This window comes from Penicillium macrosclerotiorum (genome assembly GCF_028827735.1).
Source record: "Penicillium macrosclerotiorum strain IBT 26536 chromosome Unknown utg000012l_segment0_segment0, whole genome shotgun sequence".
Lineage (NCBI taxonomy): Eukaryota > Fungi > Ascomycota > Eurotiomycetes > Eurotiales > Aspergillaceae > Penicillium > Penicillium macrosclerotiorum.
Window position 1 is genome coordinate 487,338 of NW_026643091.1, and position 25,947 is coordinate 513,284.

At 51.7% G+C, this 25,947-nt stretch overlaps 6 protein-coding genes across 6 annotated transcripts; 4 read left to right on the top strand and 2 right to left on the bottom strand.

The window, feature by feature from the left end:
* Window positions 1-284: 284 nt before the first annotated feature.
* On the top strand, window positions 285-3,943 carry N7462_011562 (putative ARF GTPase activator (Csx2); the record flags this gene model as incomplete). The annotated part of the gene is made up of 4 exons (XM_057083276.1): window positions 285-348; window positions 403-533; window positions 632-2,487; window positions 2,557-3,943. The coding sequence occupies 4 exons, from the start codon at window positions 285-287 to the stop codon at window positions 3,941-3,943; spliced, it is 3,438 nt and encodes a 1,145-aa protein (XP_056928015.1).
* A 7,106-nt stretch (window positions 3,944-11,049) lies between these two features.
* Window positions 11,050-13,015, top strand: N7462_011563 (putative YT521-B-like splicing factor; the record flags this gene model as incomplete). The annotated part of the gene is made up of 3 exons (XM_057083277.1): window positions 11,050-11,725; window positions 11,817-12,391; window positions 12,506-13,015. Coding segments are annotated over 3 exons (1,761 nt in total), but the record flags the coding sequence as incomplete, so codon positions are not given.
* A 1,839-nt stretch (window positions 13,016-14,854) lies between these two features.
* Window positions 14,855-15,645, top strand: N7462_011564 (uncharacterized protein; the record flags this gene model as incomplete). Its single annotated transcript, XM_057083278.1, has 2 exons — window positions 14,855-15,266; window positions 15,419-15,645. 2 exons carry the CDS (start codon window positions 14,855-14,857, stop codon window positions 15,643-15,645), a joined length of 639 nt encoding a protein of 212 aa, XP_056928017.1.
* A 720-nt stretch (window positions 15,646-16,365) lies between these two features.
* Window positions 16,366-18,349, bottom strand: N7462_011565 (sugar porter family MFS transporter; the record flags this gene model as incomplete). Its single annotated transcript, XM_057083279.1, has 4 exons — window positions 16,366-17,112; window positions 17,208-17,631; window positions 17,696-17,952; window positions 18,020-18,349. Coding segments are annotated over 4 exons (1,758 nt in total), but the record flags the coding sequence as incomplete, so codon positions are not given.
* A 202-nt stretch (window positions 18,350-18,551) lies between these two features.
* On the top strand, window positions 18,552-19,058 carry N7462_011566 (uncharacterized protein; the record flags this gene model as incomplete). Its single annotated transcript, XM_057083280.1, has 2 exons — window positions 18,552-18,608; window positions 18,762-19,058. The coding sequence occupies 2 exons, from the start codon at window positions 18,552-18,554 to the stop codon at window positions 19,056-19,058; spliced, it is 354 nt and encodes a 117-aa protein (XP_056928019.1).
* Window positions 19,059-19,206: 148 nt separating this feature from the next.
* On the bottom strand, window positions 19,207-25,710 carry stt4 (1-phosphatidylinositol 4-kinase STT4; the record flags this gene model as incomplete). Its single annotated transcript, XM_057083281.1, has 10 exons — window positions 19,207-20,496; window positions 20,560-20,847; window positions 20,898-21,101; window positions 21,173-21,425; window positions 21,491-21,862; window positions 21,920-22,280; window positions 22,339-22,473; window positions 22,540-22,648; window positions 22,702-25,410; window positions 25,498-25,710. The coding sequence occupies 10 exons, from the start codon at window positions 25,708-25,710 to the stop codon at window positions 19,207-19,209; spliced, it is 5,934 nt and encodes a 1,977-aa protein (XP_056928020.1).
* Between the last annotated feature and the right edge of the window lie 237 nt (window positions 25,711-25,947).

A 25,947-nucleotide genomic window follows, 5' to 3' on the forward strand; every position in this document is an offset into this window, starting at 1 on the left:
AAAATCACGATCTTCGGAGGGGGCGCAGCACTCCACTGTTCCCCCGAGCCAGAATCCACCCCCTCCTTCACATCCACGATCCCAAGCTTCTCGACTCCACTCCCCCTCTCAAAACTCAGGCTCAGCTTTTCACTCACGAATGACGGATTCCTCAGCTCGTTCGCCAACTTCCTTCCACAGGCCATCCGACTGCTGCGCACCCCGTCGATGGCCGATTGGCTCGGTGCTTGCCTTGACTCCTTCTCGCGCCGTGACCTGATTTCTTTGGTGCCTGTTCCTCCATCATGGGTAATGTCGCCAGTCGTCTCGACGATGCAGGGAACTTGTTTCTCAAGGACCAGAATCGCTGTAGGTCCCCGCTGCCTCTAACCCCATCTGTGTCGGACACTGATAGCGCTCCAGTCTCCATCGCATCTGTCACCATAAGCAACTCCCGGCGCCGCCTGCTGACCCTCTCGCCCAACGCGTTCCCGGCCGCTCGGTACATCGCGAAACGAGATGCAAACGACGAGACGCCGATCGGATATATTCAGGTATCACCCCAAATCGCCCATGGGTCACCCTGTCCCACCGAACCTCTCCCCCAAGCTGCCGTGGTCAGCGGACTAACCGTGGAGAATCAACAACGCAGGATCCCGACGTCCCTTCCACCGCGTCAGTGCCGACGTTCTTGCTTCGCCTGTCGAATGACGACGAGCTGATCTTCAATTTTACCTTCATCCTTCGCCAAACCCCGACCGGCAATGTTGCTGGGTCCACTGTCAATGGCGTTGCGACATCGCTGCCCGAGGTCGCCGACACCGTCCTCACCGGGCTTACGTTCGCCCACGCGTCCAACTCGAAGGAGCTCGATACTCTTATCACACGAGAATTCCACGCCAACCCGAATTTGCAAAATAATTCCAACGTCCAGCTTATCGGAAATTTCTCGACCGACGGCTCGCCTTCGGTGTCCTTCGACTGGTCGTGGACATGGAAGCCCCCCAAAGCAACCGAAGACAAAGGTGGCGGCTGGCGGAACAGCTGCAGCCTCTTGGATTATGACCAGAAAACTAATCGCTTGAATACCCTTGCCCATTTTTCCTTCTGGGTCCAAAGCACTGTCCGTTTGCTGCCCAGCCCGCAAATGTCTTCGCCCAATCTCGAGTTACCTGTCCCTCCCCCTCGTAGTCGCGTTCCCTCCACCCAGTCGGCCATCTCCCACTTTAGCGACAGCGATGGTGTCTCCAACCCGAACCTCCCTACAACCACCCCGCCGGAATCGGCAGATGGGTTGCCCCCTCCCCCGAGCGCACCCCCTCCCCCACCGCCCGTGAAGGTTGACCTACCGCACTCTCGACCAGGAGACGATATGAGCGTGGTGGAAGATGGCCCGCTATTCCGTGCTACAATGAAGGCACTGGAACAAAAGACCGGCAACATGCGTTCAAAAATTAAAAAGGTCCTCAAAAAGGCCGAGGCCGCCCAGCAAGCACAAGTGGCTTGCAACGAAGCCATGGAGGCCTTCCTAGGGTCGTTGAACGATGCATCCACCTCCAATGCCAATGCAATTCAACCCGCGCTGGATCACTACTTTGAGAAGACTGCCCGGCAGATCCAAAGCTATGAGCAGCTCAACACGGTCCAGCTGCAGAGGCTTGTGATAGATCCCCTCACGAGACTCTACCACAATGACATCAAGCAGGCGGAAGCCAAGAAGAAGGATTTCGACGAAGAAAGTCGTGATTATTACGCCTATGTCAGTCGATATTTAGGCCAGCGGCAAGACTCGTTGAAGGAGAAGAAGCGTGCGGAGAGCGATTCTAAATACCAAGCCAAACGCCGAAACTTTGAGCTCAAGCGCTTCGATTATTCATCCTTCATGCAGGACCTTCATGGTGGTCGCAAAGAACAAGAAGTTCTATCTCATCTGACCAAGTTTGCAGAATTCCAAGCGAAGGGATTCTTGTCGACTGCTAGAAAGGTGGAGGAGATGGTGCCCCAGCTAAATGCCCTTGTCCATGAAGTGACCCAAGCCGACAAGGAGTTCCAGTTTAAGAGGACTGAGCGCGAAGAGAAGCGCCGGGCTCTGGAAAAGAATAGCAACCCGTACTTGGAGCCCGATATCGTGGCTGGCGCCCCGAGTGTTGCATCTACACCCAGCGTGGCTCCCAACGGGGGCACCGCCAATGAAACGGAATTGGGCCGGGCCGATAGTACAGGCTCGCAACTTCGTGGTGTGATCAGCAACAGTTCTTCGGTTTCTTCTCAGGCAAACGCAGGGTATGTTGCATCATCTACCGGATCGACTGCGCCCACCGCTGGGGCCAGCTCTTCCACTACCCCGAGTCAAAACCGCTTCAAGGGTATTCGAGACCTCGAGGAGCGAGACACCACTGGGTCCGATCGGACTGCAAGCCAGCAACGAAAAGAAGGTCTTTTATGGGCTTTGTCTCGTCCAGGTTCCCACATTGATCCAAAAGGAATCAACAAGCAAGCATGGCACAAGTAAGTCCAATCACATTTATTTCCCTGTCACGACTATTTTTCCCGGTACTGACATGAGTTGGGTTGCAGGTTTTGGATCGTCCTTGACCAAGGAAAGCTTTCGGAATATAGTAATTGGAAACAAAAGCTGGATCTCCATATGGAACCGATTGACCTTCGAATGGCGTCGGTTCGGGAAGCCAGAAATGCGGAGCGTCGGTTCTGTTTCGAAGTCATCACCCCCCAGTACAAGCGTATTTACCAAGCCACTTCCGAGGAAGACATGGCGACCTGGATTCGATCTATCAACAATGCTCTTCAGAGCGCAGTGGAAGGTCGAGGCATGCCTCCTGCGCCTCCCTCTGCGTCTAAGAACGAGTCCTCTAGTGGGCGAGACATCGGGTCGGTGTTGACCGGGAAGAGCTCATCGGTCTCTGGCCATCACTCTTATTCAAGCAGCTCCAGCAGCAGTGGTGTCAATCGCCGAACGACTGTTGGGGCCCGACCAAGCTATGTCCGCAGTGACAGTAACGGCTATGAAGAGAACCCGTCCCGTTTGCTTCAGGTGGTACGCGATGCTGATGAGGGCAATAATTGGTGTGCCGATTGTGGATCCTCTTCCAAGGTCGAATGGGTTTCTATCAATTTGGGCATCGTGCTGTGTATTGAGTGCAGCGGCATCCACCGCTCGTTGGGAACACATATCTCCAAGATTCGCTCACTCACACTGGATGTCCATTCGTTCTCAAACGACATCGTCGAGATTCTTTTGCAGATCGGCAACCGTGTCAGTAACATGATCTGGGAGGCAACATTGGACCAGTCGGTCAAGCCAATTGCCAGCTCCACACGAGAGCAGCGGTTGAAGTTTATTACGGCCAAGTATGTCGACCACACATATGTCGAGGGCCTGCCATCCCCACGCTCGCGTTTTGCAACCCCAGACGAGACCCTCCTGGCATCCATCAAAAAGAATGATATCCAAGGTGTGCTTTACGGCATTGCCCTACGTGCCAACGTGAACGTCCCGGACCGTTCCCGCAACACCCACGCGGTGTTCCTGGCCCTCGCGGCCGCCGACCCTGCATCGCCTGGGTCCACACCTACAACTCTTTCCGCCCGCTCCAACGTGAAGGCGATTCCTTTCCCCATCGCCGAGCTGCTGGTTCAGAACGGCACGGAGATCCCCCCACAACCACCCTCCATCCCCCTCTCACCGGCTGCTCAGCTGTATCTCAGCCAACGCACCACCCGATCATCTGCATTTAGCGCTCCGGCCCCGGGGCCCCTCTCGGGGAAGTCGAGTGCCAGTGACACCCTTGGTTCTCTCCCCACCATCCGTGCGGCGGGCAAAGATCCCGCCTCGTCCCAAGCCGCGAGCTCTTTGGATTCTAAGGAGAAGGAGAAGTTGTCCAAACGGGGCAGCGCCGGTGCTCGATTCGCAGGCAAGGTGGCCTCCCTTGGAATCGACCGATAATCTTCCTCCGTCATCCGGTACAGCAGGGTAGCAGTACGGCTACCCTGCTCTACCTCTGTCTAATCCTAATTATATCCCTTCTTAATGAGATTCATATGAACATTCTACCTCTGATGACTTTTCACCTGTGTATGGCTTTAGGTCCGTTGAGACGTGTTATTGAGATCTTCGGCGGCTGATTTTCTTCCCCCTCCTTTTTATTCCCCTTGTCCTCCATTTCATCTTATTTTTTGATCTCGCTTTTTGGCTTTACTTCTCTTCTGGTGCCCTTTGGTTGTCTGAACCTGAATACTTCGCTATTCCCTTGACCTCTGCAGGCGTCAAACTTGAGCCTTTCTTGCGTTTCATCCACCTTGGTGAGGCATGATGCCTCACAAGTGCATTTGTTCTGCCATTCTCTCCAATCCCCCACACCATCCCCCCCTTCTGTCCATTTTTTTTCCGTTTACTTTCTGCCCTCGGACGAGACCATTGGTTTGGGACCTAACCCATCTCTTGTACCAATACCTAGCATGAATTTCTCTAGGTTTTCCTAACTGGGTCAGATTGATACCCGTTTTTATCCCAAGTAGGGCACGTAGCCTGGCAGGGTTATGGGTGTATTGAGGTTCATTTAGGTCTTTTTCTCGGGAATTAATACTGCTATCAGAAGGGAGGAAGTATTCGCAGCATACAAGAAACTCAGCTTCTGCGTAGTTCTACGTCTAGACAGTACCATATCGCAGGGTCGTTAGCTTGGCCTAATGGGGGAGAATTCAGGTCTGTTTTTCATAAAAGAGATGCCGGTCCGGAGGTATCTGCTCTGTTTTCCATCATGAATTATTCGGTATTGGAACCCAACTCAACGTATATTTTCACATGTTGGCCGATGGAAGTACTCAATTTGGCAAGCCTTTCAAGTGTCCTGGTGATAGCCAGCCACTTCAGTGGGCTCTCCGGGCTTACCGAAAACATTGAATGATCAGAGGGGTATTTTGTTGCCTAACAGTGGCAATGGTTGATCTTCCTGTTGTGATCTTCACCGACTTTATTACTGAAGTCCATGATATCCACCTACGCAATAAAGAGAGTAAGGCGTGGGGCCGTGGCATGCAAAAGTGGCCGAGACATGCGACATGCTGGGAATGTAAAGGCTAAGGACCCTCAAACCAGGAGCAGGTTTGCGCCAGTTCCACGGTCATTTCTGGCTTCCTTGGAGGAGGCTGTGGATCCTGGTGGTGGCTATGATAAGAAGTTAGACGATCGGAAGCCCATAGCAGCTGCGGAGGATCAATTCCCGGAGAAGGTGAGGCAAATGTGAAAGATGGAAGGTATCTAGAGTACTGTCGGAAAAGGGATTTTCACATTTCCAACAGGTGCCTTGTCGATCCATGCAACAGCTCATGCCTAGTCTGGAAGAGACTAATCTGACCCGGTCCGCCTTTTGTGGCTCACTGCCACCACTATCGTGTCCAGAGATCGACCAGTGAGCCGTTCAGGTGCCATCTGATCACCGTACAATCAGACTGTGAGCCCATCGCATATCGGTCTAATTCCAGGAACGGGGCTGTGCCCACCCTTTGGCGCAGGATAGGGGATGGTACCATTGCCCCATCAGGAGTCTACGTCGACATTAGGCTGATCCTCTCCATTCAACGTCTCTGATTGGGAATGGGATCTACTCAGACGCAGACCACCAGAACGGGGGAGCGGAGACGAGAGGGCGTTGCCCCTCCCCACAGGCGATAGAGATGCTCAAATGAGGGAGGGGTACGTTAAATTTGGTCCCGGGAGACGGGTGAATGGCCCGAGGGCAGATTTCTGACTGACGCCGCTTAACTCATTACTATATCAGACGCCGAGCGGTGCATCAGAATACCATCAGTGGCGCCAAGGAACCATCGACATGGGGCACAACCGGAGGGGCTCATTTCGGAGCTCACATTTCTATCCTTTAGTTTAGGTATCGAGCATGCGCGATGAACGTTGGTTGGATGAGGACAGCGGCCGATGGCTGGGTGGTGATCCAGGAACGTGGAGAGGGGTGCCGATGTACAGTAAGCCATGACGTCACGGGGCTCCATGTGGCGCCTGAGGTGTCCGGGTGGCGCCGATCCTTGCGACAGGAGCGATGGTTCTCGAAGATGGGGGAATCAGCCGAGCTGTTGATTTGGAAGGTTTCTCGGTCAATTGACCGCTGTTCGTAGCTGCGGTCATACGCGGTGGCGTTGGATACACCAGGATACTGAGGTCACGGCGGTATAGTTTAGGAAAGGGCCAGGAACATTGGGCGCCAACGCCGCAGCTGTACACTCTTGGGGGATACGCTATTCGATGCAACTCGATGCAGCCATGAATGGGGTCGGCTGGTTCGAATCAGGCATCATGGTTGGGTCTGGGTCACTAGAGTAGAGTGCGGGAGAGCTCCAATGTTGGGATTCGAATATCAGATACCACCTCGCAGGCGCCTCGAAGTACAACAGGGGAGGCCAGCGCTTTGCGGAGTATGATAGGTGGCAACATGCGAGATATGAGAAGCCACACTCTTCTCTTCAGCACTGCGTTTTGCTCTGTTGTGTACTGTGGAGAATGGAATTTGTATGCTTGCGAGGACTTCGGATTTGCGCTTAAGACCCCCTCGGAGAGGGCAAGTCACCTGACTACGGGGAAGTTTCTGGGAAGAGGAATTTAACGAGATTCCACTCTTCTGCACGAGATGTGAGGGCTATTCAGAGCTCCGATTAGTGGTAGAGAAACATAGCCCTGTCCCATCTTTCCGTGACTGAGGATCGTACCATTTGTACCGGGTTATATAGTACGTATGTACAGTCCTGCTAGAGGCGCCAGGCGTATAGATTCAGAAAAGACGGCGGATCTGACTGGAATTCACTTGTCCGATGAATAATGAACTATATATGAGAGTGGCTTCGTGGCCAAAAAAAAAAAAGAACCATGCATGTCACTGCCCTTCGACCAGAGCGAGAATTGAAGTTGCCTGTCGACCGCTGTATGGACATGAGGAATCCAAAGGCTGGAATGGGAGATGATGGGATGTTGTTGCGTCGTTGCTGAGTCGGTCCCGTGATTGGCTGGCATTTCATCCCGACGGGTGGAGCTGACCACTTCTCTCACCAACAACCACCTCGCCTGCACCTTAATAAGCCAGCTGCTTGACCAACGACAATCTGTCTGGCGGATTCCAATGAGCGTCGCCGATTCTCCTCGCTTCTTTTTCTCCGGAACCCCTAGCCCAGTGGGGATGAGGGAAGAGGGCCTTCCTTTCTGCCGTCAACAGGGGCTGCCCAATGACAAAAGAACGACAGAGGTCAAAATACAGCACCTGCAGCGGGTTCTCGCCGTACCCGACAGTATGGTATGATCGACCTGGTGCCTTGGGTCATATCCGGGAACCCAAATGTTGTACAACGGCCCTTCAGATGAGCCATCTGCATGGTTTGCAAGAGAATCCGGGGTGGGTAGCCAGGTTTTCTCCCTCTCTTTTACCTCCCTGCAGACCGGCCTTGCTTCGATAACCAGCAGCCGAGAACGAGGGAACCCCAACCTCCGATCGTCTCCAACACCACACACGTCGACGGCTTCCTAAACGGGTAGCAGCCCGAGCCTGGCGCCAAAGTCCGGGATTTGAAGGACACGTTCTCTATTGGTGGGATCTCTGATCGAGCCTAGTGGGAGTGTACCCAGCATACCCAGTGTACCCAGTTGTCCCTCAATTTCTTCCCCATCCAAAAGTGTTGGACTTACCCGAGAGTGTCCACCCGCCGCCCGTCGGATGCAAAAGTCAATTCCTTCTGCCCGTGTGATAGGCTCCGCCCGACAATTTTACTGGTCCCATAGTAAGATTTCCCGGAAACAAATTCCTGGGTGGCGCTGATATGTCTAGATGGTGTCGCCTCAGGTAAAACACCATGTAATCAATCTCTTATTTTTCTATTCCCTTATTTTTTTTCTCTGCTATTTTCATACTGTTTTCCTAATGTATACATTCTCCACCTTCTGTTCCCATCCCCCTCCCTCATCGAGTCTATAATTGAATGCCAGAACCCACTTCCGTGATGGTGGCAAACTAAACTGCATGTGAAGCGCTAATCACTGCCATAGTGTCTTGGGAAGGCCCATTTGCGTCTCCCGCGAATTATTTCTATTTCTTATACAAAGCCTCGACCCGGCCAATTGCCTGTCACAACACTTTGACCTTTACTGCGGCCATTCTTGGTCCTACCCTGGGGCCTAGTGAACCCTTTATCCGAACATTTAGTGCAGTCCAGTAGATCCCCCAACCAGGAGGTTTAGAAATTCCACTTGCTCCCTGATCGCCACAGGCTCTCGCTGAATTCCCAAACCGGATCAATTCATCATTCAACTGATACCGGCGTGATTGGCTTCCGATTTCCGAGGCCGCTTGACTTGGTTCCATCCCGGACTCCATTGAGTCCCCGTTCTTCCCACTGACGGGCGTCTGCCCCAGCAGATCCGTGGGACTGCTTAAGCCTCAACCCCTCCAGTGTGGCACGGTACTGTCTCAACATCCTCCCCCGGAGCCGCTCTGTCACATAGAAATTTCTCGTTATTTTTGCCCTTTTGAATCATCGGGTTTGGGAGGAACTCCACTGGATGGCAAACACTACTTTCGCACCGTGACCCCCAACCCCGGGAGTCCGAGACGAGATTATTGGCCTTGGTGGCACACCCACTGTTGGTCTGAAAAAAAAGGCCACAGAGCAGTCTGGAGCTTATGTTGCGGTAGTCACGCTGGGCAGCTTGGTCCGCACACTATGCCACTGGCGCACGCACGCACCAAACACACGGACACTACATCCACCCACGCATTTGAGTGACACGCAGCAAAAAAAAAAAAAAAAAAAAAAAACAAGGACCCACCGAGGGTACAGTATACATCCCGAACCTTCCTGGTTCCGATCCTACTCGCATCGGTTCACTCCGTCGTCTGGGCCGTAGCCACTCGTACCCAACCACACCACCCCTGGAGTGAGGTTCCATTTGTTGATGCAAAGAGTACATGTGTCATTCTTCAGCCACACACTCTCACAGAGTCCACGGTGGTTCCGATTGTTCTGTTCCCTTGGATGTGCCAGCGGTTGGAGTCCGCCACTGTCGTGCATCTAGAATCGATCCAAATTTATTCGTTCTTCGATACTAAGGCAGACAAACGGCGTGTGGCTTGTTCGTCAGCAGGACCACCGCCTCCGCTTTTCCCAACTGATCCAGTGACCTTATCGAATATCAACATATTATTTTATTTATCCTTTTGTTTTTGTTTTATTTTCTGATTCTCCGCTCACTGGGCCTCGAGCTCTCCACCACCATCGCCGCCCCAGCAGTCCGCCCGGAGGTATATCTGGACAATCCAGGCCCCGTCGGGCCATTGCACCTCGTTTCAGAGATTCTATTTTAGCTCGAAGATCCCAAAAAGGGTGAGTGTGCGTTACCCGCCTGCAGTAGCCCAAGTTCAATTCCCCTCCTGGATCCAAGTAAAGCCAAACCCCGATCTTCCTTTTCCCCTCCCTGTTCGGCGCCTCTTCGTCTTCCTTGTTTCTGCAGCAGCCCTGTCGATTCCCCATTGCTTCTGGGCATTGCTTGGGGGCGCACCCTTGTCTGTGCCTAAGGCTCCTCCTACCCAACCAGGTCTATACTGTGTTGCTTTCCCCCACCGGTATCCATGTATCCTTTCATCAGTTCGCTGACTTGATTGTGGTGACACAGGGTCAATCCGGTCGTCTCTTTTCCTGTCGCCTCGCCCAAGACTATAGTCACTTTGCCTTCAACATCAGTCCTACTTGGTATGTGCTATTGTTATTTCTTTGCTTCATCCAAGGCCCCAGTTTTTTGGCTTTTAATTATTCGTCCTTTCGGTGTCGATTCTGTGCGGTTATCTTCTCCCCAGCCCTACGTCTCGTGGCCCATCCAATCATGCCATCTGCGGAATCTGTTTCCATTTTCCTTGTTCCCCGTCTGTCTAACCCTACCTTTGCTGGCTTTCCCGGGCGTCGTCAACACTCATTGCCAGCCCGTTCAATTGGGCTCAGGTGAAGCGTTCCATACGCTAGTGGCGCCTCCCCCTAATCTCCTAAATCCCTTCGTCCTCTCACCCTTTGGAGAATTGCCCCGAATGGGCCCCCACCAGGGTCTGGCCCAACCGTCGCGTCTCCCCAACTGTCGTGTTTCCCCATGGCTGCCATGCTTCCTCCCGCTATTTTCTTCTTTTATGTTCATCCGGCTGTCATTTGAGATGTTCACTCTGGGATCACGCTATGTGGTTTTGATCTCGGGAACCACGCCATGGACTACTGCTCTGTGCCCCATGTGAGCACAGATGCAAACGATGGAGCAATCTCTTCAATTTCTACAGTTTCGCTCTGTCTCCTCTCAGTTGGTCTTTCTAATTCTTGCCTTCTCAGCCATATTTTGTCCTCAGCCTCAGTCCTATGCCAACTTTCACTGGCTCCTCCCCATCATTTCCGTTTCCTTTTTCCATGAAAGAAAAAAAATAGTTGTCTGTTGCGCATGTGCATCTCCTGGGGCGAGACAAATTAACGTCTGCGCCATTGACTTGACACTTTTCCCTGTCTCTATTTTAATTGTGCTTATTTTCCATGCATCATCGCTTACGAATCCATTCGGAACAGAGCTTGAATATATACAGTACGTCCAACGTCCAAATAACGACGGATCGTGTGACTACCTCCTCCATCTGTGTCTGCGACTTCCATCTCCGTGAGGAGCCGTAAAGACCCGAGTGGTCTCACGCTCTTGTCTATCTCAACCCGATAGGTTTGTTTCGATCCACATGCCATCCAAGCAATCGATGAACTAGGCTAATTTTTGCCAGGAAGTGACTACTTCGACGCTTTTCGTTACCCATTCGTACTTTGTCTACGACCGAACCCCATGGGCGATGTTCCTCCAGCCAAGACAAACTCATCCCGAGGGACAAGGGACAGTGTCCCAGTATCAGAGTCGAGTGTTTCGACGACAAAACCAACAGGGTCCGGTCAGTCTTTGCCTTATCATATGCCTTGAAAAGTTGAACAGATGTTATCTAGGCGGATAGAGCAGTGTCCACTAACGGTATATCTTGACAATATAGGTACTGCCACTGTCAGTCAACATTCCCATTCAGCGCCTGGAACCCATCACTCGAACACGGGCTTCCCCCACAGTCGCGATATGGACCGTCCTCTCCCATGAATAATATGGGCATCATGGCCTACTCATTGCCAAATCATCCCTCCCACCCTCAATCGTACGAAAATCAGAATATGGTTCATCAATATCCACCTGCCCATGGTCAAGGACTGGTCTATCCGATTCAGTCCATAAGTCATTACCCGGGACAGAGTGCAGGTGGAGGAGTTCCTTATGAAATATCCTATGCTTCGAATTACCCGCCGTATTCTATACAGCACCCGGGCGCGTCTCAGCAGGTTGGCAGCTACTACCAACCATTTATGGCACCTCAATCAATGCAGATCATGGGTCATGGACAGACACCGTTATATGGGGCTGGGTATTATCATCATCCGCACCCACACCCGAGCTACACGGCATCATATGGACATGGTGTACCTCCTTCGACCAGTCAAGTGCGACAAGCTGGCTCACAAACCCGGCAGGGGCCTAATGGGCCCCCAGCCGTGAATCTTGGGGCTGCCACCAAAAAGGAAATCGACAACAGGGTTCTGGAAGCAGAGTATGATGTATCTAAGACCATTGTGGATGGCTCAAACCCGATGAAGCTACCACCACATTCGTTACAAGCTTCCGGTTAGAATACTCCCTTCCTCGTCTCGCTCTTGGGTTGCTGTATCGTGAGTGAAGGGTCTTTCTACTAACAAATCACAATTTCTGTCCATAGATCCGGCCGCTGCTCCTCTACTCTCAACTTCAAATATCCCTAATGCCCCTCGTGGCCCTCCACGTAAGCCGAAACAATCAGGCCATGCCCTATGGGTTGGCAATCTTCCGCCCGGTGCAAACGTGATGGATCTCAAAGATCACTTCTCCCAAGATGCAACCAACGACATCGAAAGCGTTTTTTTAATCTCGAAGAGTAATTGTGCGTTTGTGAACTACAAATCTGCTGCTGCTTGTGCTGCTGCGTTGACAAGGTTTCACGACTCCCGGTTCCAGGGTGTTCGTCTCGTGTGTCGGCTCCGGAAGGGCTTCACTGCCCCGAGCACTGGTACCGGGATGGTGGCGTCTGGCATGGGAGTCCGATCTCGTCCGGGTGAGATGATAGATCCTCCCAGCGATGAAGCTGCCGTGAAACCCGAGGCTACCGCCGTTGTTGATCAAATAAACGATGCTCGTACCTTGGACCGTTACTTTATCGTCAAAAGTCTCACCGTGGAGGACTTGAAGCTTAGCAAGCAAAGTGGAATATGGGCCACTCAAATGCACAACGAAACCAATCTGAACCACGCATTCGAGGTAAGTGTGTGGGTTGAATTCCCCATGATCTGCTTCCTCTTCCCCCTCCCCCCATTTTTCCAGAAACGAGTACCCAATCATGCTCTAATACCATTATCGTTTCGCCTATAACAGACGACCGATCATGTTTACCTGATCTTCTCAGCGAATAAATCGGGCGAGTACTTTGGATATGCTCGCATGCTATCCCCTATTAACGACGACGAGGAGCTGGCCCTGGAGATGCCTCCTCGACCAGAGCCTCTTGTGGGGAGCGGGGAGGAACTAGAAGTGATACCAACCGCCGCCACACCCACGGCCCCGAAAGGACGGATCATAGACGATTCGGCGCGGGGCACCATATTCTGGGAGGTCGAGTCCGAGGAAGGTGAGGATGACGATAACGACGCCCATAGCGAAAAGAGTGACCCAGACGGAGCCATTGAGGAGACTGACTTGGAGGGTCAATCTTTCGGCAAGCCCTTCCGCATCGAATGGCTATCTACGGAGCGAGTGCCTTTTCACCGCACGCGAGGCCTGCGCAATCCGTGGAATGCGAACCGCGAAGTGAAAATCGCCCGCGACGGAACCGAAATCGAGCCGGCGATTGGCCGAAAACTGATTGCGCTGTTTCACCTTAGCTGAGTGTCTTCCCGGATTTCATGGAGTTTGAGGGTTCAATCTCTCTCTCTCATTGATGGGCGTTCGGTTCCTGAGTTCCTGGGGGTTCGGGAAATTTTGCCACCTTGCCACCGTCCGCATTCATTCATCTTTCGCCGCTTCTGTCAGGGAGGGTTCGGACGATTCTAGTGCCCTTCTCTGCATCCCTTCAAGTCTCACGGGATGTATTTCGGAGCTTGGGTTTCTGTCGCAAGCCGGATGGAGATGTTCACAGTAATCAACCGAACCCGACATGAGAGAAGACGAATCGAAACAGGGAAGAAAAAAAAGGCTTCATGACAGAAGAACGGCGGGGATCCTGCCAGATCTGGTCGAGAGGATCAGAGAGGATCAAAAAATATTAACGGGAAACGAGTAATATATGATGTACGTCTATTTCAGCTTTTCTTACTATTTCGTCTTTACCACTTGGGGGAAACCAATCGAGCCCTTGTCTTCGACGGTGTTCGCGTTGGCTCCATCCATGTACCCCTTTCAAGTTTCAAGGCAACAAATTCTTTTTTTTTTTGAACGTTTTGATGGTGTCTCTCTTCCTTCTCTTTCAATGATGTATGGCGATGTATCACTTCTCCTTCATTCTGTGCCCAAGTTCTTCGTATACCCTCTCTATGATTTGATGTTGTTGTCTCTCTTCGCCCCGCCCTCTCCCCGACTTCCCTCATTTTCTATGCTGCTTTTATTCATCTGCTCCAGTTCATTGATCTCCTGGGTCTTTCGGTCTACATTTTGTAATTTTTAATGGGTGGCTTGGAGTGTATACGAGAGCTGGGGGTGGTATAGATCGCAAAAGACCGGTTGCGTCGAGCAGGGCCGGATCTCCGACCGACGCCATGATGACCTCAGGGGTCTGATATTATAGATTTCCCCCGCCGAGAGCACTCCTATGCAATCCTATTGTAGTCAGCTGAAATGGGCATGGAAGAATATTGAAGGTCTAACACCCATTTGGAGCCTAGCAGGCATGCTCGACTCGACAGCCCGTGATCGGGACTTGTCGTGCTCCTTTCTCACATGATCGCGAACTTTACCTTGCCCAAACTCACAAACTCTTCCACTAGCCATCTTGTCAAAAATATAAAGCGAAGTCCATCTTCATCACTGCGGCTTCAACCTCACTTTCAATCAAATCTCCCACCCCTAAAAGAGTACAGTAACCCATTCGTCAGTCATCACCTTTCCCCCCCCCTCCCCCCACTTGGCCTCTTTGCTTAACCCCAAAACGGCCCACGGTCAACCGGCTCCGCAGCCACTCAGCGGGCGCAATGCGATCATCAACATCACCACTCTCCACTTGGCCAACCGGATTCGATCATTGCATCCCCTTCCCACCGTCTAGAGTGGCGCTACCCCAGATATTAGCCCCGAGCTTACTCCCCGTGAGTTGGTCAAGCTACTGAGCTACGTTTGCTTCGTTCGCCTAAGGTGGCACCACCTCGTCTGCTCCTCTCGAAATCTCCCTCGACCCCCTGGCCCTTTCTCCCCCCCCCCCTCTTCCCTCTTCTTCTTCTTGCTTTCCCATCTCCTCATCCCCTCCTTTCATCCCCCTACTTCTCGATTCGCAGCGACTGAATTATTGCTTCCCTTTGACACTGACTTCTCTCGATTCTCTTTCCTCCATTCGATTCCCATTTAATGAGAAGGGCGGCGAGTCCGTCCGAGATCTGCCTTCTCATCTCCTGCTCAGTACATTGATTCCGCCTCACGAGACTATATTTCTCTCCCGTCCATTCCCTCGCCCACACTTACATAGTATCGCTTGCTCTTTCGATTTCCCCGAGAGCATCGTCCATATCCAACTTCATCATGTCTAACGACCGCTCCACTTCGCCCATCACTGTCCCGGACTCGGCCACTCGCCCTCGACGTGGTTCCATCGCTTCTGGACTCCCGTTCAACGATCTCTTCTCGAAACAGAGCAGTTCATCGGGGAATCCAGCCTCCAGTGCCCATGCCAATCAGCAGCGACGTCTGTCCATCACCACGCTGGGTCTTTCCGGCGGTTCGCCCACCCAAACCTCGGCAGCCTTCGGCAGCCAGGCATTCCGCCGGGGCAGCTTATCCAGCTCATGGGGATCCATCCCGAATAACGAGGAGGCAGTGACAGAGGATCCCGAGGGGAGCTCGCCGAGTGCGACCCCCAACTCACCCTTTGCTCGGCGGGTTTCCTTTGGTGCCCAAGCTCTGCGTGAGGCCCGGGCCGGAAGCATAGGCAATGGTAGATACCCCCTAGTTCATCCCTGGCAGGGGCGCGCCGGACCGCCTCCGCGGCCAGCGGCTCCGCCTCCGTCTCCAGCCCTACCCGAGCTTCTGTTGCAAGTCCCTCAGCTTCTCCTCAGGAAGAGAAATCTAACGTATCACGCCGTCCAGGCGAAGGCTTCAACTGGTCCGAGGCACTCCGTCACCGTGCCGAGCGTGCCCCGTCCCTCGGGGGGCCGATCTCCCCGGCCCAGGCGGCCGCCCGCCAGTCCGGGCACCAGCGGGCCGCGTCGATCGCCTCGATGGAGCAACCAGTTCGGGAACTCCCTAGGCAGCCAAAGCAGAACAAGCCCGATTTCTTCCAAGAGAAGATCCTGCGCGGCGACTTCATGGACTAGAGAGAGAAAGGCTTCTTTGCAATGGAGGATTTGATATATTCACCATCTCCGAAGGGTACTTTCTTCTTTCAATTCCTCCCCCCCTCCTTACTTTTCTCCCTCTCCCGGCATACATGCAAGAGTGCCGGGAGTTTCTATGCGATGCACGTTTCAGACATGCGTTAGTTTCTGTCAGGACTTCTTCATATTATTTGAAAAATGGAATCATTACGGGATCCCATACGTTGGTATGATGCATATTGGATAGTCCTCTGGGGAAGACCGAGATTGTCATGAGCCATTTGAGTTTCCGATGCATATGGGTTTATCTGCGCCTCTCTGTTACTTTTGTTAGATGGTCATCTTCCTCATCCTGGTGCTGGGGTCGATTCTCTAGTTCTCTTGCTATTTTATATGACTACCAAATTGACACCATTTTCTCATTAAATCGCAGTGTACAAGTCTTACAAGCCTAACGACAGCGAGTCTTTCGTATCATGAATTTATTTTTGATGTGTATTCACAAGTAGAGGTAGTATATAGTTTATACAATCTCGTCAAGGTCGCTGTCATATCACATGTCCCTGGAATCTGAGACATCTGCATGCTGTTCTCGCTCCTCGCTTCTGCCTCTTGCCTCCTCTTTCTTCCCCCTCCCCCTTTCTCTCCTCTATGCCGATCCTCCCCTTTCCCCTCTTTTGACTACCCTTGTCTCACTCTTGACATGCATTAACCCGCCAGCTAAGCCGTGGAAGGACCGGCCCCCACAGGATCTTCTTCATGCGAATGACCAGGTGTGCCTTCCGTTTGCTTGTCGTTGGCGGACGTCTCTTCCTCCTTGTCATATTGCTCCGCCACTCGCCGGTCCATAAGTTGTGCCGTCGTCAATTGGTTCTCGGGAGCCGGAGTCTCCCACTTGCTGCTCTGCCAGGGCTTCACTCGCATCACATACATCATGTCCATTTCCTCAAGAGTCTTGTCTTTGCCCTCGATGACAAAGAAGTATACCACCAGAACAGCTATCACCAGACATCCCGCAAACACGTATCCGTATGCGAAATCGATGTCGCCCGTGATGAACGGGGTGAAGAACCCGATCAGGAAGTTCCACAGCCAATTTGACGCTGTTGCAAGGGCCATTGCACGGGCACGATACCGTGAAGGGTACAGCTCGGCCACAATGGCCCACACCATGGGGCCCCAAGTCATGGCGAACCCAGTGATGAAAAGACAGGCAAACACCACCATCGCCTTGCCAGCTCCAGGGGTGTTGGGTGGATTCTGAACATCCAGCGAGAAGTGCCCCACTGACGCAAAGACCATGAAACAGATGAACATCCAAATGCCACCTGCAATCAGTGACTTGCGTCGGCCATAGTGTTCGATGATATACAGGCCTCCGAACGTGGTGCCGAAGTTTACACCACCCAGGATCATCTGTGTGACATACGTGTTACTGATACCGGCGCCGTTAAAGATCACCGTTCCCTGAGAGTGAGAGAACCGTCAGCAGCTGTTTTTCTTTGCTGGTCCAGAGCATTTGCTCGATTCGCTTTCATGAGTGGGTGTTGGGGACAGCTTACATAGTAGAAGAAGTAGTTGGCACCGGTCAGTTGCTGCAATGCTTGCAGAGTCATACCCAAGACAATCCGATAGGGCATCCGTGGCGCTTGGAACATCTCAATCCAGCCATGCCATCCACCTTTGGCACCCTTCTCTGCATCCAGCTGCTCTTGGATCTCGAGAACCTCATGTACAATCGCACGATGATTTTCAGGCACACCATATAGCTTGGCCATCGTATTCTTCGCCTCGTCAATTCGTCCATGCCGGTAGTCATATCGAGGGCTCTCGGGGAATAGTAAAATTCCCAGGCCTAGCAATAGACCCCAGAGGAAGGTTATTCCAAGCGGGATTCTCCACGATGCAGTATTTTGAATATGCTCCGTGCCAAAATTGATACAGTAGGCGACGAAGATGCCCAGTGTGACAAACAATTGGTATGAACTGGGCCCCAACGCTTGTTATTTTATTGTCCCCCGGAATCTTCATCGGTGTCATTGCTACTTACCATACCATAGCACCTCGAATATGACGTGGTGCAATTTCACCTTGATACATGGGAACCAACAGTGAGCAAGCACCCACGCCGAATCCAGTGACAAATCGACCCATCATCATCTGATACCATTTTTGATCGGGTGAGGAGATCTGAATGATGAGGCCAACATGTAGAATGATACACCAGAAAAAGATCGACCATTTACGTCCAACGTAATCTGCTAGTGGTCCAGCTATGAGAGCGCCTATCAATGTTCCAATTGACAGCTATACCCAAACAATCCCGTTAGAAATCTCCTGACTAGTACTTGATGAGGCGGTAACCATCACTCACCAAAGACACAATCAGTCCTGAGCGAACGTTGCTGAAAACATACTCGCCATCCTTCAATTGGCCATACCGCTGTTTATAGTTATTCATCTCGAGAAACCCGGAGATCTGGCCAGTATCATAACCAAAGATGATACCGCCAATGGACACGAAGGCGCCGAGCACCAGCGATCGCCAGGTAACCCATGGCACACGGGACTCGTCAAACGAGCTACTACGTCGCTTCTCACGGTCTGCAGATCCCCCAGACAGGTCGGTCAGAGGCGGCGACTGGGCCACTTCGCCGTCTTGCTTGTTAAAGAATGGAACCTTCATCCTGGAAGATAAAGGTGGACTTGTTTGTTCTCAACTGAAGAACCAACACCATATATTTCGTGATTGGATTGATTCGAATGGTCTTAGAAAGGAACGACTGGAAAGGAAATTGTCCACGCAAGGCACAAATCCTGAGTTATAAACGGGTCCGCCACTTTCCGCGCCTCCCCCACCTCCGAGCCCGAGTTGTCCTAACAGTACAGTGAGCCCGTCATGGATCATGCTCGCCACCGGTGGCATGGTTAAGGTTGGTGGTGGCTCGAAGGCTCGTCATCCGGTGTGACGGGTGCCCGGGTTCATGTGCTCTACCCGCAGCCACCACCCGAAAGCTCACTCAATATCAAACTAGTATTTCAATCACTTATATTTTGCTAATAGCTAACGTTTGATAGCCATATTACTGTCTAGAAGCTTATTCTTCTCCCTCGAGAACGACTTGCCCTTTGATGAGGCGGGGCATAGTGAAAGCCGCGGTGACAATAAAGTCATGACGTCAGTCACCCTCGCCTGTCAACAGATGCAACCAGGGAGGCGCCGGGTGCGAACCATGCTTGATCGCCACTATACTAGGAGCTTAAGCTGGCGATCTCGAAAGTCTCGAAAAGAACGCAGAGGCGATACGCATAATGTTGCTACTCAGCTGACGCGGTACTTGAGGAGTCTCGGATCCACGGATGTGCTGTACTACTTCTTTGGCCCGCCTCCTGAATTGAACCAGCGGTTGTAATGCGGAGGCAAAATACATGTCTTGCAATATTTTGAGCTTAGAGAATTTAGATGACAATTCAGATGAGATTAATGAGATTGGTATCTCGGAATGGCACAATGCGTAAATAGCAGATAGAAAATAAACCAGACCGTCCTGGCCCAAAGAACTAGTAGGGAATGCCATTGGTCATCAATTGGAACTGGTCATATCCCTTCGTGGACACACTCATGTACGACTTGCGCACAAGATCTCGCATATATTCGGCAGCGTCCCTCTCGGTTTTCTCTAGCACAAACCGGTCACGGAAGTTCTTGAGCGTCTCGGGTTTGAAGCAAGGTAGGCCGCTATCGAGCATCAAAGAGACAATGTGTGCCAGCTTGGTGCAGTAGGGGCGAGATGCCAGGAATGCCTTGACCACCAACGATTCAAACCACCGGTAGGGTTGAGTAGTGGTCGGGTTGTGGGAATTGGTTCCCGGCAGACTGATGCCCGAGGTTCCGTTCGGGTGATGTGTAGGATTGTGTGTGCCGCTCATCACAGCAACCATCTCAGAGGTGAGCTTGAATGGAGCTCGTTCGAATCGCACGCCACCGGGGGCGATGTCGAAACAGAATCCAAAGTCAATGTGAATAATATGCCCGGCATCATCAACCATGATGTTACCATTGTGTCGATCCTTGAATTGGAGGAGATAGGAAATGACCGAGTACGCCGCCATACTCTTGACAAAATTGGTGCGCGCCTCCTGGAACCGGATGGAATCCTCTCCGCCGTACTTAGAGACAAAGTAATCATATAAGCCGTTCACAGCTTCACGGCCAAGCATATCACGAGAAATGGAGTTCGGCAGCACATCGATTACACCACAGCCAGGTGCAGTGGAAGTGACTCGATAGGGAAAAACCCAGACATCCAGCCCAACACTGGAGAAGATGCTTCGGAAGGCTGCGATCATCTGCAAAGCAAGCATGTCCTGACGACAGTCATCACCGACCTTGAAGATCGCCGATTGCCAAACTTCATAAGTCTCTAGCTCAGGCACCGACGAATGTGCGACTAGCTGGCGCTGATCAGATCCCCGAGCCTTAGGTTTGGCGGAATCGATCTTCTCGTCGGATCGAGGTCTGGTTTTCTGAATTCTAAAGGTTGCCATGTACGGTGCCTTCGCATGACTCTGCAAGGGTTTACCCGATTTGCGATCAATGCCAACGACCACGCCGTCAGGGTTGCTGGGAAGATACACTCCAACCTCCACCTTGATCTTACGCAACTCTTCTTCGATCTTCTCTTTCTTCTCGGGCTTGCTTCTCTTGATATATGGGCGAAGCTTGCCGGAAACACCAGTGATCTCGTTGAAGAAAGAAAATTCTCGTTCGTAGAAGTCACGTTCTTCGTTGGAGAAGCTGGAGATCAGTGTCTCGACGAAGCGGTCCAGGGTCGGCTTGATCGGATCCGGCTGATACATAGCATCGCAAGGTCAGTGATGGATATAACTAGATTTAATGATGGTGACACTAACCACTTGAGAATCCTCATCCTTGTAAGAGTTGGCTTTCATGTTCCAAATTACCTGGTGAGCAAATAGTTGGGATAACTTCGCCGTTTCCAGAATGTAGCGCTCAACATAACCGAGAGCATCATAACGGAGCGCCTGGACCAGTTGTGGAACAAAGTAGAACCTAACATCGATGGAGTGACTCTCCAAAGCTCGCATGGCGTACTGCAGTATAAAGGGGTGATTCCCGTAAGCCGGCAAAAAGTATGTAAGAGCTTCAGTTGGGTTGACTGGGGCCCAGAACAACAGATACTAGGAGATGGTTAGATTGAGGGAAGTGGGTTGGGAGATTAAGTACCGACCTTCAACTGGAAATTGACGTCGCTAGGGAGAGATGATTCGAACATGATATCCAAGGCGCTTGGCTCCTGAAGAGCCTTTTCAGGGAAGTTCAAAATGAGCCATCGAATGTCAGTCTGCATCTTTGCAGATGGGAATCGTGCAGCAAGTTGAATGGCCAAGCCCGGGCTCTCTGCCCATGCCAGCCGCAGGAAAGATGCAATACCCTATTCGATAGAAGTTGAGATTAATACGTCAAATGCGACGGCCAAGGGACAGAAACCTTGTTCAAACATACCTCAGTGGGGTTCTTGCCACCGAGCGAGGGCATGTGGTGCTTCCGCTCAGGTTCCAAAGGGAATAGCCAAACGCGAAGACGAGACCTCTCATTCTCAATCAGAATCTGGACCAAGTCTTGTTTGGACTGCAATGATTTGAAGGACCCTTGGGTCTGAGCGGCAATATCTGCGACAGTCCGTAGTGTAGATAACACATCGCCAAGGATCTTGTCCTCGGCCTTGATTTGCAATCGGTTGCCTCCGAAGGACCACCTAACATATACGATATCAGAGCACATTCTTCTCGGGCTTTTCTGGGGTATTAGAAGGGCAAGTACCTCGGAGTATGTTTAAACCAGCTCAAGGCAGCCGACAGGATCTGATCTTTGAGTTTCCAAGACGCGGCCGCGTTTCGCGGGCTGAGATGTTTGAGGATTCTCAGACCAAAGAGAACTATTCGGAAATGTATCTCTCTAGCCAATGGATGTCCCCGAGTCTTGGAAAGGGCCACAAGTGTACTGCTAATCAAACGACAGAACAGCTGCTGGTCCTGAAGATTTCCCAGGCGGATGGCACTGAAGTGACTCTCAAAAAATTGAAGGATGCGCAAATGCGGTGAGAGTGTATTCTGCGCCTTCTGTTGTCCTTGGAGCATCAATGCCTTATCTGTGGGAAGCAGCTCAATCTTGGTTTGCAAGGGATCCAGATACCTACAACAGTTAGCATCTTTGAAATTGACAAACAAAAAAGGTCAAGGGAGACGATACTCAAAGGATGGGTCAAATAATCCCTGTCGACGCTGGATGCTTCTTTCCCAGGCTTCAACAACATGTGCGAGGATTCGCGGTTCAACGCCCGGGTTCTCGTGAATAACACCAAGCCATAAGGAAACACCCAGCTTGATGGTTTCCTTAGTGAAAATTTGGAACGGCAATGCAACAAGATAGTGAACAACTGAGAGTCGAGGTTTACTACTGCTGCAAATTAAACTGGCGGCTTGGCGTAAAGCATCCCTCACTTCAACCAGAGGGATCTCGTCTCCCTTCATGCTACGCCCGTAGAGGCGAGCAAGCGAGTATTCTAGATTGGTGGCAGACTCTTGTGAAAACTCCGCTTCGGGATTCCGGCCTGGATCAGGATGCGTTAGGTATTAGAAAAAAATTCACAAATTACAAGGGTCACGAACTATCAATTCCAATGACCTGGCCATCGGGAGTATCAAGCAAAGAGATGTCTGGTCGCCGGTACTTCTGACGCGTGGTATAAAGGGCCATGAAGTCGGACGCAATATTGACACCACTCTCATGGCTATCAATGGAACCTATTGATTTGTTAGACAAGAGAGAGCTCGAACAAATGCGGCTGCATATAGCAGGAAAGATCTTACCAAGGCGTGGGTCACTATGGGGAATGAGGGAGCCCATCTCCAGAGCAAAGGAACGGCCCATTGCAATATGTCCGTAGCCACCATCGTCGTCATACTCGGAGAGGTAGGTCTGGAGTTGAATTAGTTCGAACAACTCATCAGGTTTTTGATTTCGGCGCCTACCTGGAGTAACCCTTTAATATCCAATGGTGCGACATTCAGAACTGCCGTTACCCATACTCTGGCTCGCTCGAGGAACCGATTCAAAGTCGCCTTTCTCAAAGCGTAATTATCAGGTAAATCAACCTTCACAATACCCATAGGCGAAACCAGAGTAGGCTTCCACTCAAACTCGTCCAGTTCCCCTTGAAGACAAGAGGACCACATAACGGTCAGGATTTCAAGCAAAGCAAAGAGAGAATGCTTTTCGCAGAGAGCAGATGGGCATTCACGAATGATTTTGTCGGTGCACTGAGCGGCGATGTTTTGGATTCTCTCAATGCGATGGCAGCACGCGACTAGAAACTCGGCCAGCTGCTTCGACAAGTATGGAGCTGAGAATTCATCATAGTCTCCAGAAAGGGTACGGGAGAGATAGCAGGTAACAACTTTTTCGGCAACAGAATTCATGCAAATGACCATCTCTGGGGCGGCGACGGCAGGATCGCGGAAATAGCTGAGGACTTTGGTGCAGTCCCCAGATGACGCCCGAAGGCTTTCAACCAGCAACACAGCGTTGAGAAAGACCGATCGAGGATAATCAAGACGCTTTATATCCGATTCTCGACCAGGAAGTTCCGCAATCAGTGTTCGCTTTTGTTCCAGGACTCGTTGGGGCCCTGTGCCTCTTCTGAGAACAGTATTTAGCTCCACGTCGCTCTCCAAAGACTCCATGCGATCTTCTGCCACCAAAGGAGGAGAATGGCTGGCAAGCAAACAAAGTTCCTTGAGATGTCTCTGGGCGGCAGTTGAGGTGAGTGAGATTCCATGAATAGCTATGTTGAACCAGGCATCCCGGAATAAAGATAGGGTGGCATCATCATAGCTCGTCGACGGCAAAGACGTATCTGCGGAACTATTTTTGGACGAAACCAACAGTGCCAATGGCTTCAATAGAGGCGTGATGTCACTAGGAGCAAAAACAACCTCTCTGTGGCGTTCTGTCTCGAGGTCCGGAACATCGCCTTTGTTGACGATACTCTCTAATAGATGGGTGAGATAGAGACGGTGAAGGGGAGAGTGGCGACTCAAAGTCACCGAAATATACGCCATTGCGCACTGAACTGCATCCGCGATGACATCAATGCCTTTACGGATTCCATCGAGGTAGACTCGGGTATAGAATTTGAGCAGTAACTGAAACTCGGCCTGTCCGCTGCTCAAAGCGAGCACGGCAGTTTCTTGTATTATGTAGGCATCAACCGCAACATTGATTTTGCCGACTTTTTGTAGAAGCATAGATTGTGCAAGGGCACTGATCTTGTCGTCGTTGCAACTGGTAGCAATGGTCACAATGGCATGTATAACATTCCTGTGAGTCGTCGCTCCTTCTTCGCTAATAGCGGAAAAAGAGGGTTGGCTAGCATTCCCATTCTGCGCAAAAGATGCAAGATTGTTGGCTGTTCCAGCGGAATCTCCCATAGGTTGATCTTGGGGCATCTGGTTGGTATTAGAACTAGGGCTCAGTGTGTTACCCAGTGAATACAAAGTCGCAATTACGGAATCTTCGGAAAGAATGCTGAGAACTTGAGCAAGGCATCGAGAGGCCACAATGATGACTGAGCTCTTTGAGATACCTCCTTGGGAGAGGAATTTCAAGAGGCAGCGTCTTCCCAGCGATGCACCTTCGGATGATAGCCGGGCGAGAATCGCCGAGCATTTCAGCGCCGTGATGGCAAGTTGGCTAGATGACATCTGCTGAGGATCGCCCAAGGTATCCTCAAGCCACGACAGAAGAACATCATTGTTGGCCGCATCTTCGCCCAAAACAACGCAATTCAGGAAACCAACCAGTGCCTCTCCCTTCACAGAGAAAGCAAGCCGCTGTTGTGAGGGAGAGCCGACCTGTAGATAATCCGACCCGTCCTCTAGCAAACGGATCTCCTCGCTAATTAAGTTGGTAATCCGCTCGAGGAGAGCAATGTCAGCCTCATCATTGCTCTTGGCAATTCCAACGCCCGCCATGTACTCGTCCAACAATTGATCATCGGACAAATTCTGGGATCCAATCAGAGATGCTGCGCTCGACTTCACAAACCGCATGAAGCCCTCCTGAACAAGCATGGCCCCGAGCGGGCGACCATGAGCTGCGTAACGCCTAGTATACTTCCTCCAGTCCTTCAAGGTGTTGTCGGCAACACCGGCATTGCGGATGGTGGACGAAGCGGTCTCCACGGCAATCATAAACGACTCTGAGAGCATGGCGCGCAGATGATCGATCATCCGGAGCTTTTCATCTGCAGTCCAAATGACTGTATACTTCGCCGAAGCTTCGAGGAATCCAACCAGAGAGACTGCGATAGAGAGAATTGCAATTGATTCCTGTACGACCCCTCGTCCTCCTGCTTCAGATGTGGAATATTGGAACGGAGTGGCTGCGTTGATGGCCTCGGAGCAATTGTGCAAATATCCGTTGACTGCCCCTAGAACGATTTTGCGCAGTGACGAGTATTTGGTTGCGAGTGATAGCAGTGCGGTAGTCAGACTTTGGGAAAGGGTTTCCCAAGGTGAAGGCTTCACACTCTGAAGGAACGGCGACGATCGAAACAACTGGCTCGGACATTCAGGCAAATATCGGGATAGCTGCGCGGCCAATTGCGAGGCATGCTCTAGATCGTTGACGGCGGAGGCAGCTTTGCATAGGGCCAGAAGGACATCGAGTTCGCGATTTCCCTACATAGAGGATACAGGTATTAGGCTGGGTCCAGAACTTCGGAGGGGGGGGAGGGGGTTGGTTTAACGAAGCCAACAGTGACGTACCATTGGAACTCGGGATGTCGGGGCCTGCTCCTTGAAGATCCCATTCAGAGATTCATCACCCTGACGGGCCAATCGAGTCTGTTTCGCAAGACGGGCCAGGTCAGACCCATCATCGCGGGCTGGCGAGTTGACGGCCAATGCCGCAAGCTTCTCAAACGCGGAGCGTCGAATCCCGACCGAAAGGCTAAAAGCGAGCGTTAGTATGCACGACATAAGCAGCCGTTCCGTTGTTGCTGGAACGGTTTCATCAGGTCTCTACTTACCCATCCATCTCGTTGGTCTTGAGGAAGGGGAAGAAATGAGAAGGGGGCCTAACAACCTTAAGATTCCTGGGGAAGTGGACGGCACGTGTCGGCGCGCGAACCTAGGTCGTCCGCCCCAGCCGAACCGCTTGACGACTTCCCCTGGATTGCCCTCAGGAATGTCGTTGTTATTGTTTACGGTTACTCG